At 38.2% G+C, this 20692-nt stretch overlaps 1 protein-coding gene and 1 long non-coding RNA gene across 2 annotated transcripts in view; one reads left to right on the top strand and one right to left on the bottom strand.

Annotated features, from left to right (window-relative positions):
• Positions 1–20099, bottom strand: part of LOC119780177 (gastrula zinc finger protein XlCGF8.2DB-like) — a 31654-nt gene extending 11555 nt beyond the window's left edge. The window contains exon 1 of the mRNA XM_038280100.1: positions 19719–20099. Coding sequence (XP_038136028.1) covers positions 19719–19950 — 232 coding nt within the window. The 5' untranslated portion in view covers positions 19951–20099. The remainder of the gene's footprint in view (positions 1–19718) is intronic.
• On the top strand, positions 13976–16213 carry LOC119780178. The gene is made up of 4 exons (XR_005280348.1): positions 13976–14035; positions 14449–14630; positions 14736–14855; positions 15611–16213. It is a non-coding gene; the product is annotated as an uncharacterized LOC119780178 (long non-coding RNA).
• Positions 20100–20692: the final 593 nt, after the last annotated feature.

Genomic DNA, 20692 nt, shown 5'->3' with positions numbered 1-20692 from the left:
AATATGAAGAAGCTGCAAGCAGAGTTCCATGACTCCTGTATGTATGTAAACAGACACACACACATATATACGTATATACAGGTGCTGGTCATAAAATTAGAATATCATGAAAAAGTAGATTGATTTCAGTAATTCCATTTAAAAAGTGAAACTTGTATATTATATTCATACATTACATACAAACTCATATATTTCAGATGTTTATTTTGTTTAATTTTGATGATTACAAATGACAACAAATGAAAATCTCAAATTCATCATATCAGAAAATTAGAATATTACTGAAGACCAATAAAAACAAAGGATTTATAGAAATGTTGGCCAACTGAAAAGTATGAACATGAAAAGTATGAGCATGTACAGCATTCAGTATTTAGTTGGGCCTCCTTTGGCCTGTATTACTGCAGCAATGCGGCGTGGCATGGAGTCGATCAGTCTGTGGCACTGCTCAGGTGTTATGATAGCCCAGGTTGCTCTAATAGTGGCTTTTAGCTCTTCTGAATTGTTGGGTCTGGTGTATTGCATCTTCTTCTTCACAATACCCCATAGATTTTCTATGGGGTTAAGGTCAGGAGAGTTTGCTGGCCAATTAAGAACAGGGATACCATGGTCCTTCAACCAGGTACTGGTAGCTTTGGCACTGTGTGCAGGTGCCAAGTCCTGTTGGAAAATGAAATCTGCATCTCCAAAAAGTTGGTCAGCTGCAGGAAGCATGAAGTGCTCTAAAACTTCCTGGTATGTGGCTGCGTTGACCCTGGACCTCAGAAAACACAATGGACCAACACCAGCAGATGACATGGCACCCCAAACCATCACTGACTGTGGAAACTTTACACTGGACTTCAAGCAACGTGGATGAAGTGCCTCTCTTCTTTTCCTCCAGACTCTGGGACCTTGATTTCCAAAGGAAATGCAAAATTTACTTTCATCAGAGAACATGACTTTGGACCACTCACCAGCAGTCCAGTCCTGTTTCTCTTTAGCCCAGGCAAGACGCTTCTGACGCTGTCTGTGGTTCAAGAGTGGCTTGACACAAGGAATGCGACAGCAGAAACCCATGTCTTTCATACGTCTGTGTGTGGTGGTTCTTGAAGCACTCACTCCAGCTGCAGTCCACTCTTTGTGAATCTCCCCCACATTTTTGAATGGGTTTTGTTTCACAATCCTCTCCAGGGTGCGGTTATCTCTCTTGCTTGTACACTTTTTTCGACCACATCTTTTCCTTCCCTTCGCCTCTCTATTAATGTGCTTGGACACTGAGCTCTGTGAACAGCCAGCCTCTTTAGCGATGACCTTTTGTGTCTTGCCCTCCTTGTGCAAGGTGTCGATGGTCGTCTTTTGGACAACTGTCAAGTCAGCAGTCTTCCCCATGATTGTGTAGCCTATAGAACTAGACTGAAAGACCATTTAAAGGCTTTTGCAGGTGGTTTGAGTTAATTAGCTGATTAGAGTGTGGCACCAGGGGCCATCAATTTTGAACCTTTTCACAATATTTTAATTTTCTGATATGATGAATTTGAGATTTTCATTTGTTGTCATTTGTAATCATCAAAATTAAACAAAATAAACATCTGAAATATATGAGTTTGTATGTGATGTATGAATATAATATACAAGTTTCACTTTTTAAATGGAATTACTGAAATCAATCTACTTTTTCATGATATTCTAATTTTATGACCAGCACCTGTATATATCCTCTAGCTTTTTCTCCGCCTGGAGCGATATAATATATCTGACGAAATTGTTTTTATAAGCATTTTTTATTAAAGAATTATAAATACTTCGATAAACATATTTAAATAATTTTAGTGCCAATTAAGGCCTTGATTAAAAAAAAAAAAAAGAAGGATTTTTTTAATTATTTTTATTGATCCGCGGACACCCTGGTTCATCTCGCGCATGCTCTGTACGATCTCCAAGAAACTCAGAGCGGAGCGGCTGGATCCACAGTGGAGGATGGATGCTTTGCTTTGTGCAGGCGGTCTGGAGCGAAGTATGTGGGATTTCGGGGTAAAACTCCTCTTGGACGCGATGGCGACTCTGCATCGAACAAGACGAACTCAAAGAAGAGATGCTAGCGGTAAATATATGTTCGATTACTGCCTGCTAAGCTAAAAGCGGCCTAGCCTAAGCTATGGCTAATAGCAGCCTAGCTATTAGCCTATCTAGCCTAGCCTTGCAAGAACAAGCTTTATTAAAGTGTATTTTTTGTGATTCACAGAAAGCAGTACGCCGTCTTAACAACTCGGAGACTAATTGCAGGCGCTATGAACCGGAGCAAGAGTAAGATTTAAAGAATATGCTTTCATTCTGCGGTAAAAGGCAATGGATACGGATGGATACCGATCATAGCTTTACATTTTGTTTTCACAGGCCTCCTATTTGCTCGGAGTCATATCAGCAAGTCCAGATTTTCACGATGTTGATGAAGACGACATTGTGTGTAAGTGACTTGTTTTAATGTTTTCTCCTTCCTTGTTACTGTGACATGCTTTTGATTTTTTATTTATACCACTCTCATTTAATTGTTTTCCAGCTGCCTGTAAGACGTATTTTCAGACGGTACGCAGGAGCTTCAGATATACTCAGCCAGCCAACACGCTGCGTGCGGAGGCTATCTGCTCGGAGTCGGGCCAGAAGAAAGAGGGTAAGACTTTATTTGGTGACTATTTTTCAGGTGCATTGATAGATGTGTTGTGTCCATACGCAGTGCGCTGATTCATTGTTTTTTTTTCTTCAGCTGCTGAAAGCGAGGCAGAGTGTGCTAGCAGATGAGGAAGTGGAACTCTGGAAGTCCGCCTTCCTCGGCGGTGTCTCTGGATGGATTGTACGGTCGCCGCCATTTCGTAGGCCGGATCTCACTGAACTCTGTGTTAAGCTGCAGTCCCGGTTAGAAGCGATGCAGAAGTACAGGGCCACGCACAGTAGGGGTCTGCACATCGGACCTGCCTCGGAGGGAATGCTGCCATTACCTCCAACCCCGAGGAAGCAAACGGACCGTTCACGGACTTTTAATTTTTAGAAACGCATGTGTTTGGATATGCGTTGTATATAGTTGTGTGTGTTTTAATAAAGCTCTTTCTTTGCATAAACAGCTTCCTGGCAAATCTTCATTTCCTGTATAAATTCATTCATGTCCTTGATGGTAGCATAATAATTGTGTAGTAGTGTAGGATAACATAAATACACACCATATGAATGAATAAATATATGAATGAATAAATAAATATATATATATGAATTAATATATATATGTAAATTTATATGTAAATATATATATATATATATATATATATATATATATATATATATATATATATATATGCCAACCAATCACGAGCGACTTTACTTGTTTAAAAAGAAGTGGTTCCATCCAATACTCAGTAAGAAAATTAAAGCCTGTCGTGGCCACGTGTGGTTTTGCTGCCAATCACGAGCGATTTTACTTGTTTGAGAATAGTGGTTTCAGCCAATACTGAGTAGGTTATTCAAGCCAGACCTGGCCAGCCGCGCGGGTTTGCTGCATTCATATGCTAATTAGGGCCATTAGTACAGCTGATCGCTCTCCACATACGTCATGGTACGTTTCCGACAATTTGTGGCACGACAAACGCGGACAAGCACGGGTTGCAAATTGTCGGAAACTGAAGAAAATCAGGGAGATCTGCGGGAGTTTACGGGGGTTTACGGGGACGAAAATCTCACTTTTCATGCAGTGAGACCCGCCCAGAGGCTGCTGTTGAATTAAGTTTTCAGGTAGAAAAATAGAGCGGGAGCAAAACTGAGTATGATTGAGCTTTATTCATGTATTTATTACAAAGTATTAATCAAACCCATCAAAGTCATCATCCTCTGTTTCTGAATAAAACAGCTGCGCTAAATCAGACATGCCAATTTCCCCTTCTTCGCTGTCAGAGTCACTTTCTGTGCAGCGCAGCTCCTCAGAAATAATGCCGGCTTTTGCAAAAGCTTGTACAACAGAGCCAGCAGACACGTTAGTCCAAGCATCTACAATCCATCCGCAAACTGTGGCGTAACTTGCCCGGCGCTGCCTTCCACTTATCCTGAAACTGTGGTCTCTGTCGGCCATCCATCGCTCCCACGCCGCTCGCAGCCTTACTTTGAACGGCCGCTTTGAACGGTGGAGGCTTTAAAATGACATTTTCTCAATGAATCCATAGCTCGGATATATCTGGAGGTTAAAATTGACTGAAACTTTGTGGGTTTTCTTCAACCGAACATGTTTTATTTGTTCTGATGAAGAAAAGGGTGGAAAGAAGACAAATCAAGAGAAAAACAGCAAAGCTAAACTAATAGGGATCCATATAGATGCTGTTTATTTTTCCATCTGGAACAGTCCATGTGGAATTTGGGTTGATAATTGAGAGCAGAATAAATAAACAACCTAAATAAATTACTAAATTATGACTAAACCAGTAAAGTAAATGAATAGGGGAATCAAATGGCCTTATAAAGGAAAATGATCTATTGAGGTAATTCTTAGCAGCAGAGGACAGAAACGACTGCTAGACTGCTGGATGAAGTTTGAACACCTCAGCCTGACTGTCTGATGTGCATTTGGGAAAAACCAGCTTTGTTGATGTTTGTTGATGGTTCAGCTTCTTGCACCCCTGGTTTTGTGTTTCTTTACCTCATGAAACTCTTGTTTCTGGTTCTTTGATTTTGCTTCGCCTTGGAAACATCGTTCTTGAAATCAGATAGAAAGCCTATTTTCTTCTTCCACACACATCATGTCTGGTGGAAGCAACAGAAGGCTGTGCTGCAGCGTCTCCCCTTGTTTACATTGCTGCAGCCCACTGACACACACTGTCCCCCTCCCTCCTCTGCTGAGGAGAAGCTTGTTTGGATTTCTGCAGGTGCAGAAGTGATAAGGGTACCGAATACTAAGGAAGTACATTTACTGGGTAAGTTTGAAATTATGGAATAATTCAATGATTTGTGACAAAGTTCAAATTTTAATCTAAAGTTCTTTAAGCTACATGAACTTATTTTATCTACTATTGTTTGTGAAAGGGTAAGATAACATCTGATCTGTCCTTCCCTCAGCTCCTTTAATTCAGCATGTTGGTAACTTTGACTCCCAGTGAGCTCATGACGGGTCGACCCTTTCCTGGACCACAGAACGGACCAGACCTCTGACCTCTGGCCAGACTGGGACTGACAGGTGACACATTAAAATGACCTACAAGACCTTTTCTCCCTTAGAGACGGCTTTACAGAGGGACCAAGGTGCCTGGAGACCCTGATGGAGGACCATCTCAGCCATCCTTTAATCCTTCAGCAGGAGGAGGTGTGGCTCAAAGTCATCAAAGAAAGTGATCAGAGCTCATCTGAGCTCATCTGGAAGGAACCAGGAAAAGCTTCAACAAAACAAATCAGAATAAAGGGGCAGAATAATCCCCTCTGATTTGTTAACACATCAGTCGTCCACCTGATGTGTTGAGGACCAGCTGTTCTGCAGACCACCCATTTTTTGCATCTATTATAATCATTTAACATTGTCCGCCGACTTTATGCAGTTGTGGATCTTTGATTTATTATTTTTTAATTATTATTTTTTTTTTATTTTAGTTTTGTAGTTTTTAGATTTCTTTACATTTATTCACAATTTTTAGTTTCTTAGATTTTAGCTTTCTTTACATATACTCACAATTTTAGTTTCTTAGTTTTTTTATATTCATAAATTTTCCTTTTTTTATAAAATCGATTACACAAGGATAATATCCTTTTATAATCGAAAAGGTGGACTGTTGTCGGAATTTTTTTTATCTTTCTTCTATTATATATTCATATTCATATTTACTCACTATAAATGTTTTCACTCAGTCTGTTTCTCTCTCAAGGCCACACATTTACTCCAGGCTGGTGTTTGTAGACCAGACATTGCTTCTTCCCATAACAAATCAGGTTCTTTCTCCAGGTTTATTCATAACATGTTACTGTTAACCAAAGTGCGTGTAATTTGTTATGACTCTGACTGCTTTTCATTGTTGTAAGTAGGGGGGGGACGAACCCTGCCCAGATCAGAACAGAGAAGAATGCTATGCCATTAAGGCTTCATGATGACTGTTCTCTTTTTGCAAAGATTATTAATAAATGTGCCGACTGAGTGAAATCCATCGATCTCCGTTTATTTAACTAGGATGAATAGTTGAATACTTTTTTCCCACGACAACAGTCATTCATCTTATGCCCAGATTAGAGGAAAATGCACTTTCTGAAAACTGTGTGATTGAATAATTTTGTGCACTTTTCGGTTTCAGACTTTTTTCTGTAACAGGTGCAGCTGCTGATAATTATTTTTGTTTCTTAACCGGTTTGGCTAGTGTCATTGTTATGTGTGCAAAGCATAGCCAAGTAAGGAACACTTAATTTTAATTGTGTAAGTTTTTTTTATCAGGCTTGCTTAATATTGTGCACAGCATACAACCTCAAAATATTGTTTATCTTATTTATTTATCTATTTATTGTATTTTGTTTATTAATGAAAAAAATTCTGTGTTTATCCTTGTGGTATCGAAAATGACATTGAGTATCGAATATTTGACTTAGAATCGGTATCGAGTTGAAAAGTTTAGTATCGTGACAACCTTAATAGAATCATTCTATTACCCCTTTAAGGAGGGAGATCTGAGTGACCTAAAAACAACCTTTAATATCTGTGACATAACAGCAAAAAATGTGATCTTTTTATGCATTTATTTATTTTTTTTAATCATTTTTAGAAATTACCATTTAAAATGCAAAAGCCTGCACTAAAGAAGCAATTCAATCTATTTGCTGAGGTTTTTTTTTCATGTTGGTGGGGTTTCAGCTTCACGTAGCTGAAGCACCTATTTGATGATGCGGGCCAGGGTGTAAACACTGTGCAGCTGAAATGCAGAGCAGTGAACTACCAGCAGAAATAACGTCTTCATCGCGTGCTGTGTAAATGCACCATTACACTGAATTATAGATCAGATCATTTTAGCAGATCTTAAGTCCTTTAAGACATATCCAGCTAAGGATTGTTCTCATTGAAGGTTATTAGATTATTGCCATATAATCCTTGCTCATGCAATGTTTGGTTGGATAGGAACCTCTGACATTCCAGTTCAAGAGATCTTAAATCAGAGGACTATAAAAGAGAGTTCCTGTTTTTTTAAAAGTTCCTTCATCCAAATAGAGGTAGTTAATGTGGAGCCATCGGATCATCTCTATGTCATGTATTTGTTCTGCCCAGCCACTGAACAAGGTGAGTCCAATCTGCACATTGAATTAAATTGTGCACCTGGTTCAGTGACTGGCCAGAACCAATACATGACATAGAGATGACCCGATGGCTCCACATTAACCACCTAATACCAAAGGAACGCTCCATAACTAGTGAAGGTTAAAACATGGACTTTATTGGTCCATTGTGTAATCAGATTTTCTTATAAATGTCACCTGCCAGCTCCAACTTTCTTTCTAAGAACTAGAAACTGGTGTATTTAATCTCAATATGAAATAATTAAATTTACCAAACAATTACCACAAAGAAACCGAAGATACATTCATCATCTAAACAATTTAATACCATTAGACAAATTATATTACAGCTTTAATTAGTCTGTAAATATCAGAAAAATTGAAAAGATCATTTGTAACTTACATGAAACAATACACATTTTTAGAATCTATTAGGTTTTCATTTCTACTCACTACATCAATCTAGAAGTAACTACGGTACATCAAAGGGAAACATCCACCACAGGAAAAAAAATAAATTCTTTAAAGTAAACAATAGTTTCTGCTGTTACGGAGCCCCCTAGGGGACATGGGGAATTTTTTTTCTTTTGCGTTACCTCGCAAAACTTTTGCGTTCCCTCGCAATACTTTTGTGTTACCTCGCAATACTTTTGCGTTCCCTCGCAAAACCTTTTGCGTTACCTCGCAAAACCTTTTGCGTTACCTCGTAATAGGGCTGGACCACAGAACGGACCAGACCTCTGACCTCTGGCCAGACTGGGACTGACAGGTGACACATTAAAATGACCTACAAGACCTTTTCTCCCTTAGAGACGGCTTTACAGAGGGACCAAGGTGCCTGGAGACCCTGATGGAGGACCATCTCAGCCATCCTTTAATCCTTCAGCAGGAGGAGGTGTGGCTCAAAGTCATCAAAGAAAGTGATCAGAGCTCATCTGAGCTCATCTGGAAGGAACCAGGAAAAGCTTCAACAAAACAAATCAGAATAAAGGGGCAGAATAATCCCCTCTGATTTGTTAACACATCAGTCGTCCACCTGATGTGTTGAGGACCAGCTGTTCTGCAGACCACCCATTTTTTGCATCTATTATAATCATTTAACATTGTCCGCCGACTTTATGCAGTTGTGGATCTTTGATTTATTATTTTTTAATTATTATTATTTTTTTTTATTTTATTTTTTTTTTAGTTTTGTAGTTTTTAGATTTCTTTACTTTTATTCACAATTTTTAGTTTCTTAGATTTTAGCTTTCTTTACATATACTCACAATTTTAGTTTCTTAGTTTTTTTATATTCATAAATTTTCCTTTTTTTATAAAATCGATTACACAAGGATAATATCCTTTTATAATCGAAAAGGTGGACTGTTGTCGGAATTTTTTTTATCTTTCTTCTATTATATATTCATATTCATATTTACTCACTATAAATGTTTTCATTCAGTCTGTTTCTCTCTCAAGGCCACACATTTACTCCAGGCTGGTGTTTGTAGACCAGACATTGCTTCTTCCCATAACAAATCAGGTTCTTTCTCAAGGTTTATTCATAACATGTTACTGTTAACCAAAGTGCGTGTAATTTGTTATGACTCTGACTGCTTTTCATTGTTGTAAGTAGGGGGGGACGAACCCTGCCCAGATCAGAACAGAGAAGAATGCTATGCCATTAAGGCTTCATGATGACTGTTCTCTTTTTGCAAAGATTATTAATAAATGTGCCGACTGAGTGAAATCCATCGATCTCCGTTTATTTAACTAGGATGAATAGTTGAATACTTTTTTCCCACGACAACAGTCATTCATCTTATGCCCAGATTAGAGGAAAATGCACTTTCTGAAAACTGTGTGATTGAATAATTTTGTGCACTTTTCGGTTTCAGACTTTTTTCTGTAACAGGTGCAGCTGCTGATAATTATTTTTGTTTCTTAACCGGTTTGGCTAGTGTCATTGTTATGTGTGCAAAGCATAGCCAAGTAAGGAACACTTAATTTTAATTGTGTAAGTTTTTTTTATCAGGCTTGCTTAATATTGTGCACAGCATACAACCTCAAAATATTGTTTATCTTATTTATTTCTCTATTTATTGTATTTTGTTTATTAATGAAAAAAATTCTGTGTTTATCCTTGTGGTATCGAAAATGACATTGAGTATCGAATATTTGACTTAGAATCGGTATCGAGTTGAAAAGTTTAGTATCGTGACAACCTTAATAGAATCATTCTATTACCCCTTTAAGGAGGGAGATCTGAGTGACCTAAAAACAACCTTTAATATCTGTGACATAACAGCAAAAAATGTGATCTTTTTATGCATTTATTTATTTTTTTTAATCATTTTTAGAAATTACCATTTAAAATGCAAAAGCCTGCACTAAAGAAGCAATTCAATCTATTTGCTGAGGTTTTTTTTTCATGTTGGTGGGGTTTCAGCTTCACGTAGCTGAAGCACCTATTTGATGATGCGGTCCAGGGTGTAAACACTGTGCAGCTGAAATGCAGAGCAGTGAACTACCAGCAGAAATAACGTCTTCATCGCGTGCTGTGTAAATGCACCATTACACTGAATTATAGATCAGATCATTTTAGCAGATCTTAAGTCCTTTAAGACATATCCAGCTAAGGATTGTTCTCATTGAAGGTTATTAGATTATTGCCATATAATCCTTGCTCATGCAATGTTTGGTTGGATAGGAACCTCTGACATTCCAGTTCAAGAGATCTTAAATCAGAGGACTATAAAAGAGAGTTCCTGTTTTTTTAAAAGTTCCTTCATCCAAATAGAGGTAGTTAATGTGGAGCCATCGGATCATCTCTATGTCATGTATTTGTTCTGCCCAGCCACTGAACAAGGTGAGTCCAATCTGCACATTGAATTAAATTGTGCACCTGGTTCAGTGACTGGCCAGAACCAATACATGACATAGAGATGACCCGATGGCTCCACATTAACCACCTAATACCAAAGGAACGCTCCATAACTAGTGAAGGTTAAAACATGGACTTTATTGGTCCATTGTGTAATCAGATTTTCTTATAAATGTCACCTGCCAGCTCCAACTTTCTTTCTAAGAACTAGAAACTGGTGTATTTAATCTCAATATGAAATAATTAAATTTACCAAACAATTACCACAAAGAAACCGAAGATACATTCATCATCTAAACAATTTAATACCATTAGACAAATTATATTACAGCTTTAATTAGTCTGTAAATATCAGAAAAATTGAAAAGATCATTTGTAACTTACATGAAACAATACACATTTTTAGAATCTATTAGGTTTTCATTTCTACTCACTACATCAATCTAGAAGTAACTACGGTACATCAAAGGGAAACATCCACCACAGGAAAAAAAATAAATTCTTTAAAGTAAACAATAGTTTCTGCTGTTACGGAGCCCCCTAGGGGACATGGGGAATTTTTTTTCTTTTGCGTTACCTCGCAAAACTTTTGCGTTCCCTCGCAATACTTTTGTGTTACCTCGCAATACTTTTGCGTTCCCTCGCAAAACCTTTTGCGTTACCTCGCAAAACCTTTTGCGTTACCTCGTAATAGGGCTGGACCACAGAACGGACCAGACCTCTGACCTCTGGCCAGACTGGGACTGACAGGTGACACATTAAAATGACCTACAAGACCTTTTCTCCCTTAGAGACGGCTTTACAGAGGGACCAAGGTGCCTGGAGACCCTGATGGAGGACCATCTCAGCCATCCTTTAATCCTTCAGCAGGAGGAGGTGTGGCTCAAAGTCATCAAAGAAAGTGATCAGAGCTCATCTGAGCTCATCTGGAAGGAACCAGGAAAAGCTTCAACAAAACAAATCAGAATAAAGGGGCAGAATAATCCCCTCTGATTTGTTAACACATCAGTCGTCCACCTGATGTGTTGAGGACCAGCTGTTCTGCAGACCACCCATTTTTTGCATCTATTATAATCATTTAACATTGTCCGCCGACTTTATGCAGTTGTGGATCTTTGATTTATTATTTTTTAATTATTATTATTTTTTTTTATTTTATTTTTTTTTTAGTTTTGTAGTTTTTAGATTTCTTTACTTTTATTCACAATTTTTAGTTTCTTAGATTTTAGCTTTCTTTACATATACTCACAATTTTAGTTTCTTAGTTTTTTTATATTCATAAATTTTCCTTTTTTTATAAAATCGATTACACAAGGATAATATCCTTTTATAATCGAAAAGGTGGACTGTTGTCGGAATTTTTTTTATCTTTCTTCTATTATATATTCATATTCATATTTACTCACTATAAATGTTTTCACTCAGTCTGTTTCTCTCTCAAGGCCACACATTTACTCCAGGCTGGTGTTTGTAGACCAGACATTGCTTCTTCCCATAACAAATCAGGTTCTTTCTCAAGGTTTATTCATAACATGTTACTGTTAACCAAAGTGCGTGTAATTTGTTATGACTCTGACTGCTTTTCATTGTTGTAAGTAGGGGGGGGACGAACCCTGCCCAGATCAGAACAGAGAAGAATGCTATGCCATTAAGGCTTCATGATGACTGTTCTCTTTTTGCAAAGATTATTAATAAATGTGCCGACTGAGTGAAATCCATCGATCTCCGTTTATTTAACTAGGATGAATAGTTGAATACTTTTTTCCCACGACAACAGTCATTCATCTTATGCCCAGATTAGAGGAAAATGCACTTTCTGAAAACTGTGTGATTGAATAATTTTGTGCACTTTTCGGTTTCAGACTTTTTTCTGTAACAGGTGCAGCTGCTGATAATTATTTTTGTTTCTTAACCGGTTTGGCTAGTGTCATTGTTATGTGTGCAAAGCATAGCCAAGTAAGGAACACTTAATTTTAATTGTGTAAGTTTTTTTTATCAGGCTTGCTTAATATTGTGCACAGCATACAACCTCAAAATATTGTTTATCTTATTTATTTCTCTATTTATTGTATTTTGTTTATTAATGAAAAAAATTCTGTGTTTATCCTTGTGGTATCGAAAATGACATTGAGTATCGAATATTTGACTTAGAATCGGTATCGAGTTGAAAAGTTTAGTATCGTGACAACCTTAAAAGAATCATTCTATTACCCCTTTAAGGAGGGAGATCTGAGTGACCTAAAAACAACCTTTAATATCTGTGACATAACAGCAAAAAATGTGATCTTTTTATGCATTTATTTATTTTTTTTAATCATTTTTAGAAATTACCATTTAAAATGCAAAAGCCTGCACTAAAGAAGCAATTCAATCTATTTGCTGAGGTTTTTTTTTCATGTTGGTGGGGTTTCAGCTTCACGTAGCTGAAGCACCTATTTGATGATGCGGGCCAGGGTGTAAACACTGTGCAGCTGAAATGCAGAGCAGTGAACTACCAGCAGAAATAACGTCTTCATCGCGTGCTGTGTAAATGCACCATTACACTGAATTATAGATCAGATCATTTTAGCAGATCTTAAGTCCTTTAAGACATATCCAGCTAAGGATTGTTCTCATTGAAGGTTATTAGATTATTGCCATATAATCCTTGCTCATGCAATGTTTGGTTGGATAGGAACCTCTGACATTCCAGTTCAAGAGATCTTAAATCAGAGGACTATAAAAGAGAGTTCCTGTTTTTTTAAAAGTTCCTTCATCCAAATAGAGGTAGTTAATGTGGAGCCATCGGATCATCTCTATGTCATGTATTTGTTCTGCCCAGCCACTGAACAAGGTGAGTCCAATCTGCACATTGAATTAAATTGTGCACCTGGTTCAGTGACTGGCCAGAACCAATACATGACATAGAGATGACCCGATGGCTCCACATTAACCACCTAATACCAAAGGAACGCTCCATAACTAGTGAAGGTTAAAACATGGACTTTATTGGTCCATTGTGTAATCAGATTTTCTTATAAATGTCACCTGCCAGCTCCAACTTTCTTTCTAAGAACTAGAAACTGGTGTATTTAATCTCAATATGAAATAATTAAATTTACCAAACAATTACCACAAAGAAACCGAAGATACATTCATCATCTAAACAATTTAATACCATTAGACAAATTATATTACAGCTTTAATTAGTCTGTAAATATCAGAAAAATTGAAAAGATCATTTGTAACTTACATGAAACAATACACATTTTTAGAATCTATTAGGTTTTCATTTCTACTCACTACATCAATCTAGAAGTAACTACGGTACATCAAAGGGAAACATCCACCACAGGAAAAAAAATAAATTCTTTAAAGTAAACAATAGTTTCTGCTGTTACGGAGCCCCCTAGGGGACATGGGGAATTTTTTTTCTTTTGCGTTACCTCGCAAAACTTTTGCGTTCCCTCGCAATACTTTTGTGTTACCTCGCAATACTTTTGCGTTCCCTCGCAAAACCTTTTGCGTTACCTCGTAATAGGGCTTGGTCATCGTGACGTCACCACTTTGCGTGGTCGCCATGTTGACGGTGCACTTTATGGCTTCCTTAGACTATTGCCTGTGACTAACGCGTACTGTTCTCCCTCTCAGCCGTGTTTTATTTCGTTTAATTTCACCGTAACTTGATTTCAACCATGGTAAACCGTTGCTGTATTGTGGGCTGTAACAGCGCATCACATGATCGCCGAGGGAAAAACCTACAAAATGGGATAACTTTCCACCGCTGTCCTGCCTGGAGGCGCAAACACGGAGACCAAGTTTCACAGATAACAAAAAGTCGTCGGCTAGCTTGGATCGCGGCTGTAAGACGACAGAACATAACTTTCCACAGTATCCTGATGTCAATGCGAGTGTGTTCCCTGCATTTTCATTCTGGTAAGTTAAAGATGCACGGTTTTATTTTATAGCCTACAGGGTTTCCTTCCTTCATCCGTGGCACCACATACATGCATGAACGCGCGCCCAGAGACTGTTGATATAGCATTTTCATCCTCGTTGGTTGAAATAGCATTTGATATAGCATTTTATCCTCTTTGGTAGAACACACTGCCAGTTCCTACAAGGACAGGGACATCCCTCTCCATTTTCAAAAAAACCCTGAGGTTGACAGCTGTCATAGCACCACTTATAAATTTTGCTGATCCTAGCGCTTACCAGCCGTCTTGTAATGTAATGTAATCATATAATACAATATAATAATGTGTATATTGAGGATCATTGATAACATTATGGTTCTATATGTGTTCAACACTGCTGCTGTGGATAATAATTTTAAATTGTGTCACCAGGAAAACCAGCAAATGAAATGTACACCTCGCATCCGGATTGGGCACCATCACTACACTTGGGCCACACTGAGATAAAGGCCACACAGACTGCACGCTATGAGAGACAGGAAAAGAGAAAACGGCAAAGGACTGACAGTACACCTGCGAGGATGAGACAGCTATTGATGACCTTGTTCCACCCGGTAAGCCTTACAGAGCCAGCAGATTCAACACCGTATGCTGCTTTTGTGGCTTTTTCAGCTGCATGATGCACATTTACCTAAAAGATGTCCTTATTTTATCCATAGTGGAGACACCAGCACCAGGTGAGGACGGAGCTGAGCAGACACCGCTGACAGAATGTGACTTCTGTCAGCGCCGGCGTGCTGAAATCAACCGGCTGCTGGAGGAGAACAGGACCCTGAAACGTGAGCTTGGCCAGAGACTTCAAGCTTAACACTAGCTTTGTGACCATTCATTCAGTGAAAGGAATCTCAAATCTTCATCAAAACATTTATTCAAAATATTTAAAAAAATTTTAAGAATAATTTGCTGAAATAGAAATCAGCATTTGTTTGATACTGTTAGAAAAAAAAATGTGTCCTAACAGGTTTTCTGAACCATCTTCTAATCTAGTCTCCCCCAGCTGCTGGTAGAAACAAGATTTTTTTTACCATCATTCAGAAACTGGATAGGTGTTACATCTGTATTTTGTTGAAAATCATTTATTGAACATTGTTATTAATAAAATTTTAAGGAACAGATTAAATAGTCAAAGATCCGCAAAATATAAAAAAATAAACAATAGTGCAGTGCTGTGGCCATTCAAGTTAACTTAATCAGTCTTTCAAAGTGAACTATTTAGAAAAATGAGTGCAGTATTGACTGCGGGTTATTAAAGCTGACCTCATAAAACACTGTAACGGGTAACTTTGAGCTTAAATCATTCAGTCAGAGGTATTATGCAGGTTTAAATGTCCCGTGCTCATTTCATTTCTTTTTCTTTTAAGTGATATAACAATATAACAGCGTGGTTGTTATACTTTACTGTTGTATAACTGTGATTTATATGATATGTATACACATGCATGAGGGGTTGAGGTTAACGTTTGCTTTCCTGCATAGAATGAAATATAATGGTGTCCTTACCTGCATAATTTATGTCTATTTTTTTTCTCCTCAGGTCTTGCACTCTCAGCGCATTAATGAGACTCCCCTGAAGCCATGGGTCATCATTGCTGACGATGGGCAGTTTTGCTTTGCACACTGTACATGCATGGCTGGAATTGCAGAGGCATGTACACATGTTGGGGCTCTGCTGTTTAAGATTGAGGCAGCAGTCCGCATCCGTGGGAAAAAGACTGTGACAGATGTGCCAGCTTATTGGAAAATACCAGCAGGTATCAACAAAGTCAGCGGTGAAGTCGCCCACAAGATGGACTTCACTTCATCCAAAGCGCAGAGGATTGCTCTGGACAGAGTCATTGATGACAACATTCCCATGCCTGGCCTACGGACACGGGCCAGCAGACGCACTGCCCAAGCCACATTGGACGACTTATCGTCAATGTTCCCTGTTCTTCAGAACCATAGGTCAGTTTGTATGTCCACAGTGAAGCCCTACTTTCACAACTATGCTGCTCCTGTCCAGCCAGCTGTGATCCCAAAACCCCTGCAAGACCGTCTGCGCGACCCAAAGTTTGAAAATGCTCCACCAGCTGTCCTTCTCCAGCACTGTGAGACAGTGAAAGACATTGCAGCTGCATATTATTGCACGTCGTTATATTACAATTAGTGCTGTCAAAATTATCGCGTTATTATCGCGTTAACGCGAGGCCATTTTAACGGCGATAATTTTTTTAACGTGAGATTAACGCTATGTGGTTTTATGGTAAAATTTTCCAAGTACATCCCGCTGCAGCCTGCGAGAAGGCGGGGCTATTTTCCCCCAGTCTATGCATTTCTCATAGGCTTCTAGAGCGGAGCTCCTGAAGGGAAAAAGACGCTCATACACTGGGTGACGCTAGTGCCTTTTCTTTAAGCCCCACCACCAACAAACAAGTTGAGTGTCTGGTAACTAGTAGCAACCTGAAATACGCTGAGAAAACAGATTACTGAGGTGAAATGGAATCTGCTACGGCACTCTTGCTGTCACAGGTCGGTATCGTGTGTGTGTGTGTGTGTGGGTGGGTGTGTCTGTGTGTGGGTGGGTGGGTGTGTGTGTGTTCTCATTTTTGTTAAGAGTCTGAAAAGTAACTTTTATAGACTACCTCCATCTAGTGATGTCGGTCTATTGATTTTGATGTATTGATTGAAAATTGTTCATTATTATCTTGGTTAATTAACATCTAGTGTTAACTGTACTACATTTTATAGCAGTAGGGTAAAATGCTTGTCTTTGTTCAAAAGACTGTATTAACTGTAAAGACTGTCTTTTACATCAGCCTGTTTTCAGGGCCTTTTTTTTGGCTACATATTTGTTATTTTTTGCTACATGCCATCTTCTTGCCATATGTTTCTATGGCATAAATCAGTATCTGTGACCTGTTCTCATTTAAAAAAAAGAACATTGGCACAAACCTAGCCTGTATGTATTTTTTGTATGTCATCGAGAGTATTTAAATGATTTTCAATCAGAAAAAAAAATTTGCGATTAAAATGCGATTAATCGCGAGTTAACTCAGGCATTGATGCGATTAATCGCGATTAAAAAAATTTAATCGATTGACAGCACTAATTACAATACAATTATAGATTATATTATTGTATATCATGACATATTGCATCGCAGCCTTTATTTATACAATTTAAGAAATGCATATTGTTAAAAGTAATTATATAAGACATTGCACTAACATTGTTTTTTAATGTGTACTATAGTAATAATTTGCACTACTTCAAATGTTATTGATATCTGTTATTACTTAATTTGATCTACCTCCAATTTTTATGTTTGTAATTGATGTTTCATAAATACGTATTTTTTATTACTTTGGAATTTTTTTTATACATAGAAATTTTTTATAAAAAGCATAGTATTTTGTATTATTACATTGTATTGTTATATTTGCATATTATTGCACGTTGTTATATTATTATACAATTATAGATTATATTATTGTATATCATGACATATTGCATCGCAGCCTTTATTTATACAATTTAGGTAATGCATATTATTATAAATACTTATATAAGAATTTGCACTAACAGTGTTTAACTGTTAATGTTTACTATAACTACAATTTGTATAATAATAATTTGCAATACCTCCACTTTCCATTTCTCCATTGATGTTTCATTAAGACCGACTTATTAATAGGATTGAACATTTTGTATAAATACATACTATGTTATTGTAAGTAATTGCACTGCATTTTCATCGCGTCCATTTTTTATTTGTAACCATTTACCTACAAGCATTCAAACTGCACTGCACTGTTCTGCGCTACACTGTGTTCTCAAGTTTCACTACTTGCAAATAAACACTGAAAAAGAACCTGATCTTTTGAGACCTCTTACTTTTGGGTATGGATGCAAAACACACCTATGGCTAAAAAACAACCCACTTGTTAAATGTTTGCTTAGAGTGTATTGTTGATACAAAGAAATTGTCAATTCCATATTGAGCATCAATCTTTTCTTTAATACAGTAATTCATAAACACCAGAATAAAGTGGTTGACTTCAAGGTGTGGAAGTCCAGTGTAGTATTTCACTTTGACAGTGTCTTCCTTCAGGAAATCTTCATCCATTTTTCTCTGGCCAAGCTCACGTTTCAGGGTCCTGTTCTCCTCCAGCAGCCGGTTGATTTCAGCACGCCGGCGCTGACAGAAGTCACATTCTGTCAGCGGTGTCTGCTCAGCTCCATCCTCAGCTGGTGCTGGTGTCTCCACTATGGATAAAATAAGGACATCTTTTAGGTAAATGTGCATCATGCAGCTGAAAAAGCCACAAAAGCAACTTACGGTGTTGAATCTGCTGGCTCTGTAAGGCTTACCGGGTGGAACAAGATCATCAATAGCTGTCTCATCCTCGCAGGTGTACTGTCAGTCCTTTGCCGTTTTCTCTTTTCCTGTCTCTCATAGCGTGCAGTCTGTGTGGCCTTTATCTCAGTGTGGCCCAAGTGTAGTGATCAGTCTCTGGGCGCGCGTTCATGCATGTATGTGGTGCCACGGATGAAGGAAGGAAACCCTGTAGGCTATAAAATAAAACCGTGCATCTTTAACTTACCAGAATGAAAATGCAGGGAACACACTCGCATTGACATCAGGATACTGTGGAAAGTTATGTTCTGTCGTCTTACAGCCGCGATCCAAGCTAGCCGACGACTTTTTGTTATCTGTGAAACTTGGTCTCCGTGTTTGCGCCTCCAGGCAGGACAGCGGTGGAAAGTTATCCCATTTTGTAGGTTTTTCCCTCAGCGATCATATGATGCGCTGTTACAGCCCACAATACAGCAACGGTTTACCATGGTTGAAATCAAGTTACGGTGAAATTAAACGAAATAAAACACGGCTGAGAGGGATAACAGTACGCGTTAGTCACAGGCAATAGTCTAAGGAAGCCGTAAAGTGCGCCGTCAACATGGCGACCACGCAAAGTGGTGACGTCACGACGACCAAGCCCTATTGCGAGGTAACGCAAAAGGTTTTGCGAGGTAACGCAAAAGGTTTTGCGAGGGAACGCAAAAGTTTTTGCGAGGGAACGCAAAAGTATTGCGAGGTAACGCAAAAGTATTGCGAGGGAACGCAAAAGTTTTGCGAGGTAACGCAAAAGAAAAAAAATTCCCCATGTCCCCTAGGGGGCTCCGTATGCTGTTAATGAAAAGTCTTTAAAACTTGATTAGAAAAATGCTTTTAACCCTTGAGTCTCTCATGTAATGAGGTGAAGGAGTTTCTAAATGGACATTTTATCACAAGTCAAACATGGAAAAAGGCCTCTACTGTTCAATCATATGGTTCTAACTGCTGGGACTTCTTATGTGAAGCAATACATCTTTTTTTTTTTTTAAGATAATTAGTTTCATGTGTTATGGATGAAAAATGTTTCTCCCATGAGTCGCCATGTGTTGAGTCACATTATCTTCTCTAGAAAAACTTTTGCCACAAATTGTACAGGAGAAAGGCTTCTCACCTGTGTGAATTATCATGTGTTCATTAAGCCCAGATTTAAAGATAAAGGTTTTTCCACAGAACTGACATTCAAAAGGCTTCTGACAAGTATGATCTCTTGTGTTACTTTTGACAGTAAACCTTTTGTTACAAATAGTACAGGAAAATGGTTTCTCACCTGTATGAAGTCTGATGTGTGCACCAAGATCTGATTTCTGAGAGAAGCTTTTTCCAGAGGACAGACAGTCATTAATCTTCTTGCCTGAGTGAGTGCTCATGTGATCCATTAAATGTTCTTTTTTTGGAAAGTTTTCTCCACATTTCAAACACGGGAAATGTTCCTCGCATGTATCTTCAGTCTCGTGCCTCAGAACAAGCTGCTCTTCCTGCTCACCTATGATGAGCTCCATGATTTCCTCTTTTGTCCAGGGATGTTCTGGTTCTTGCTGCTCTTCTTTTATCTGCAGAGGTTGTGGTTCCTCTTGGTCCAAACTGGAATTCCTCTCCTGTTCACAGAAATCCTCCTCTTTTCCAACATAATCCTGAAGGTGATCTGGAAAGACAAACACAGCAGAAAGAATTTCTAATATTAGTTAAAGAAAGGACGCTTCACTTTCATCATCCTTGTATTGATCCAACTACATATAAACAGATTGGAACTACATCTCCCAGCATGCATTGCAGCTGTGACATTACAATAATATGTTTGGGCTGCCACTTTTATCTTTAAACCTTTAGATTATGTTTGAACAGAAGATGTTTTTCTTTCATTTTTCCAGTACACAAACCCAATCTTCATTTTCCGAACAATTTAATTATTGACGTTTTCCTGCCATCTGAAGTGATAAAACATCATGTGTTGACTTACATTCATTCACAAAATAAGGATCTGTATGTCTGTTTCCATCATAACATCCAAACAAATGTCTATACATGATCATTTGATGAAATATCATCTGGGGCGACGAAGATATATATATACATGTTTTAAGCTAAAAGAAGCAAAGAGCTAAGCTAAAGCTGCATCAAAACCTATTGTTCATATGTATCAGGGCAGATTTACAGAACAGTGTAGAAAACAACAGGTGCAGATGGGAAGGCTGAGAATGACCTTGCTCCCACACACACACAGAAAGAAGCTGATTAACAGTG

This window comes from Cyprinodon tularosa, unplaced genomic scaffold (genome assembly GCF_016077235.1).
Source record: "Cyprinodon tularosa strain WSP-4 unplaced genomic scaffold, ASM1607723v1 ctg1566, whole genome shotgun sequence".
Taxonomy (NCBI): Eukaryota; Metazoa; Chordata; class Actinopteri; order Cyprinodontiformes; family Cyprinodontidae; genus Cyprinodon; species Cyprinodon tularosa.
The sequence above is the reverse complement of the archived record's forward strand: the minus strand, read 5'-3'. Positions and strand labels throughout refer to the sequence as shown.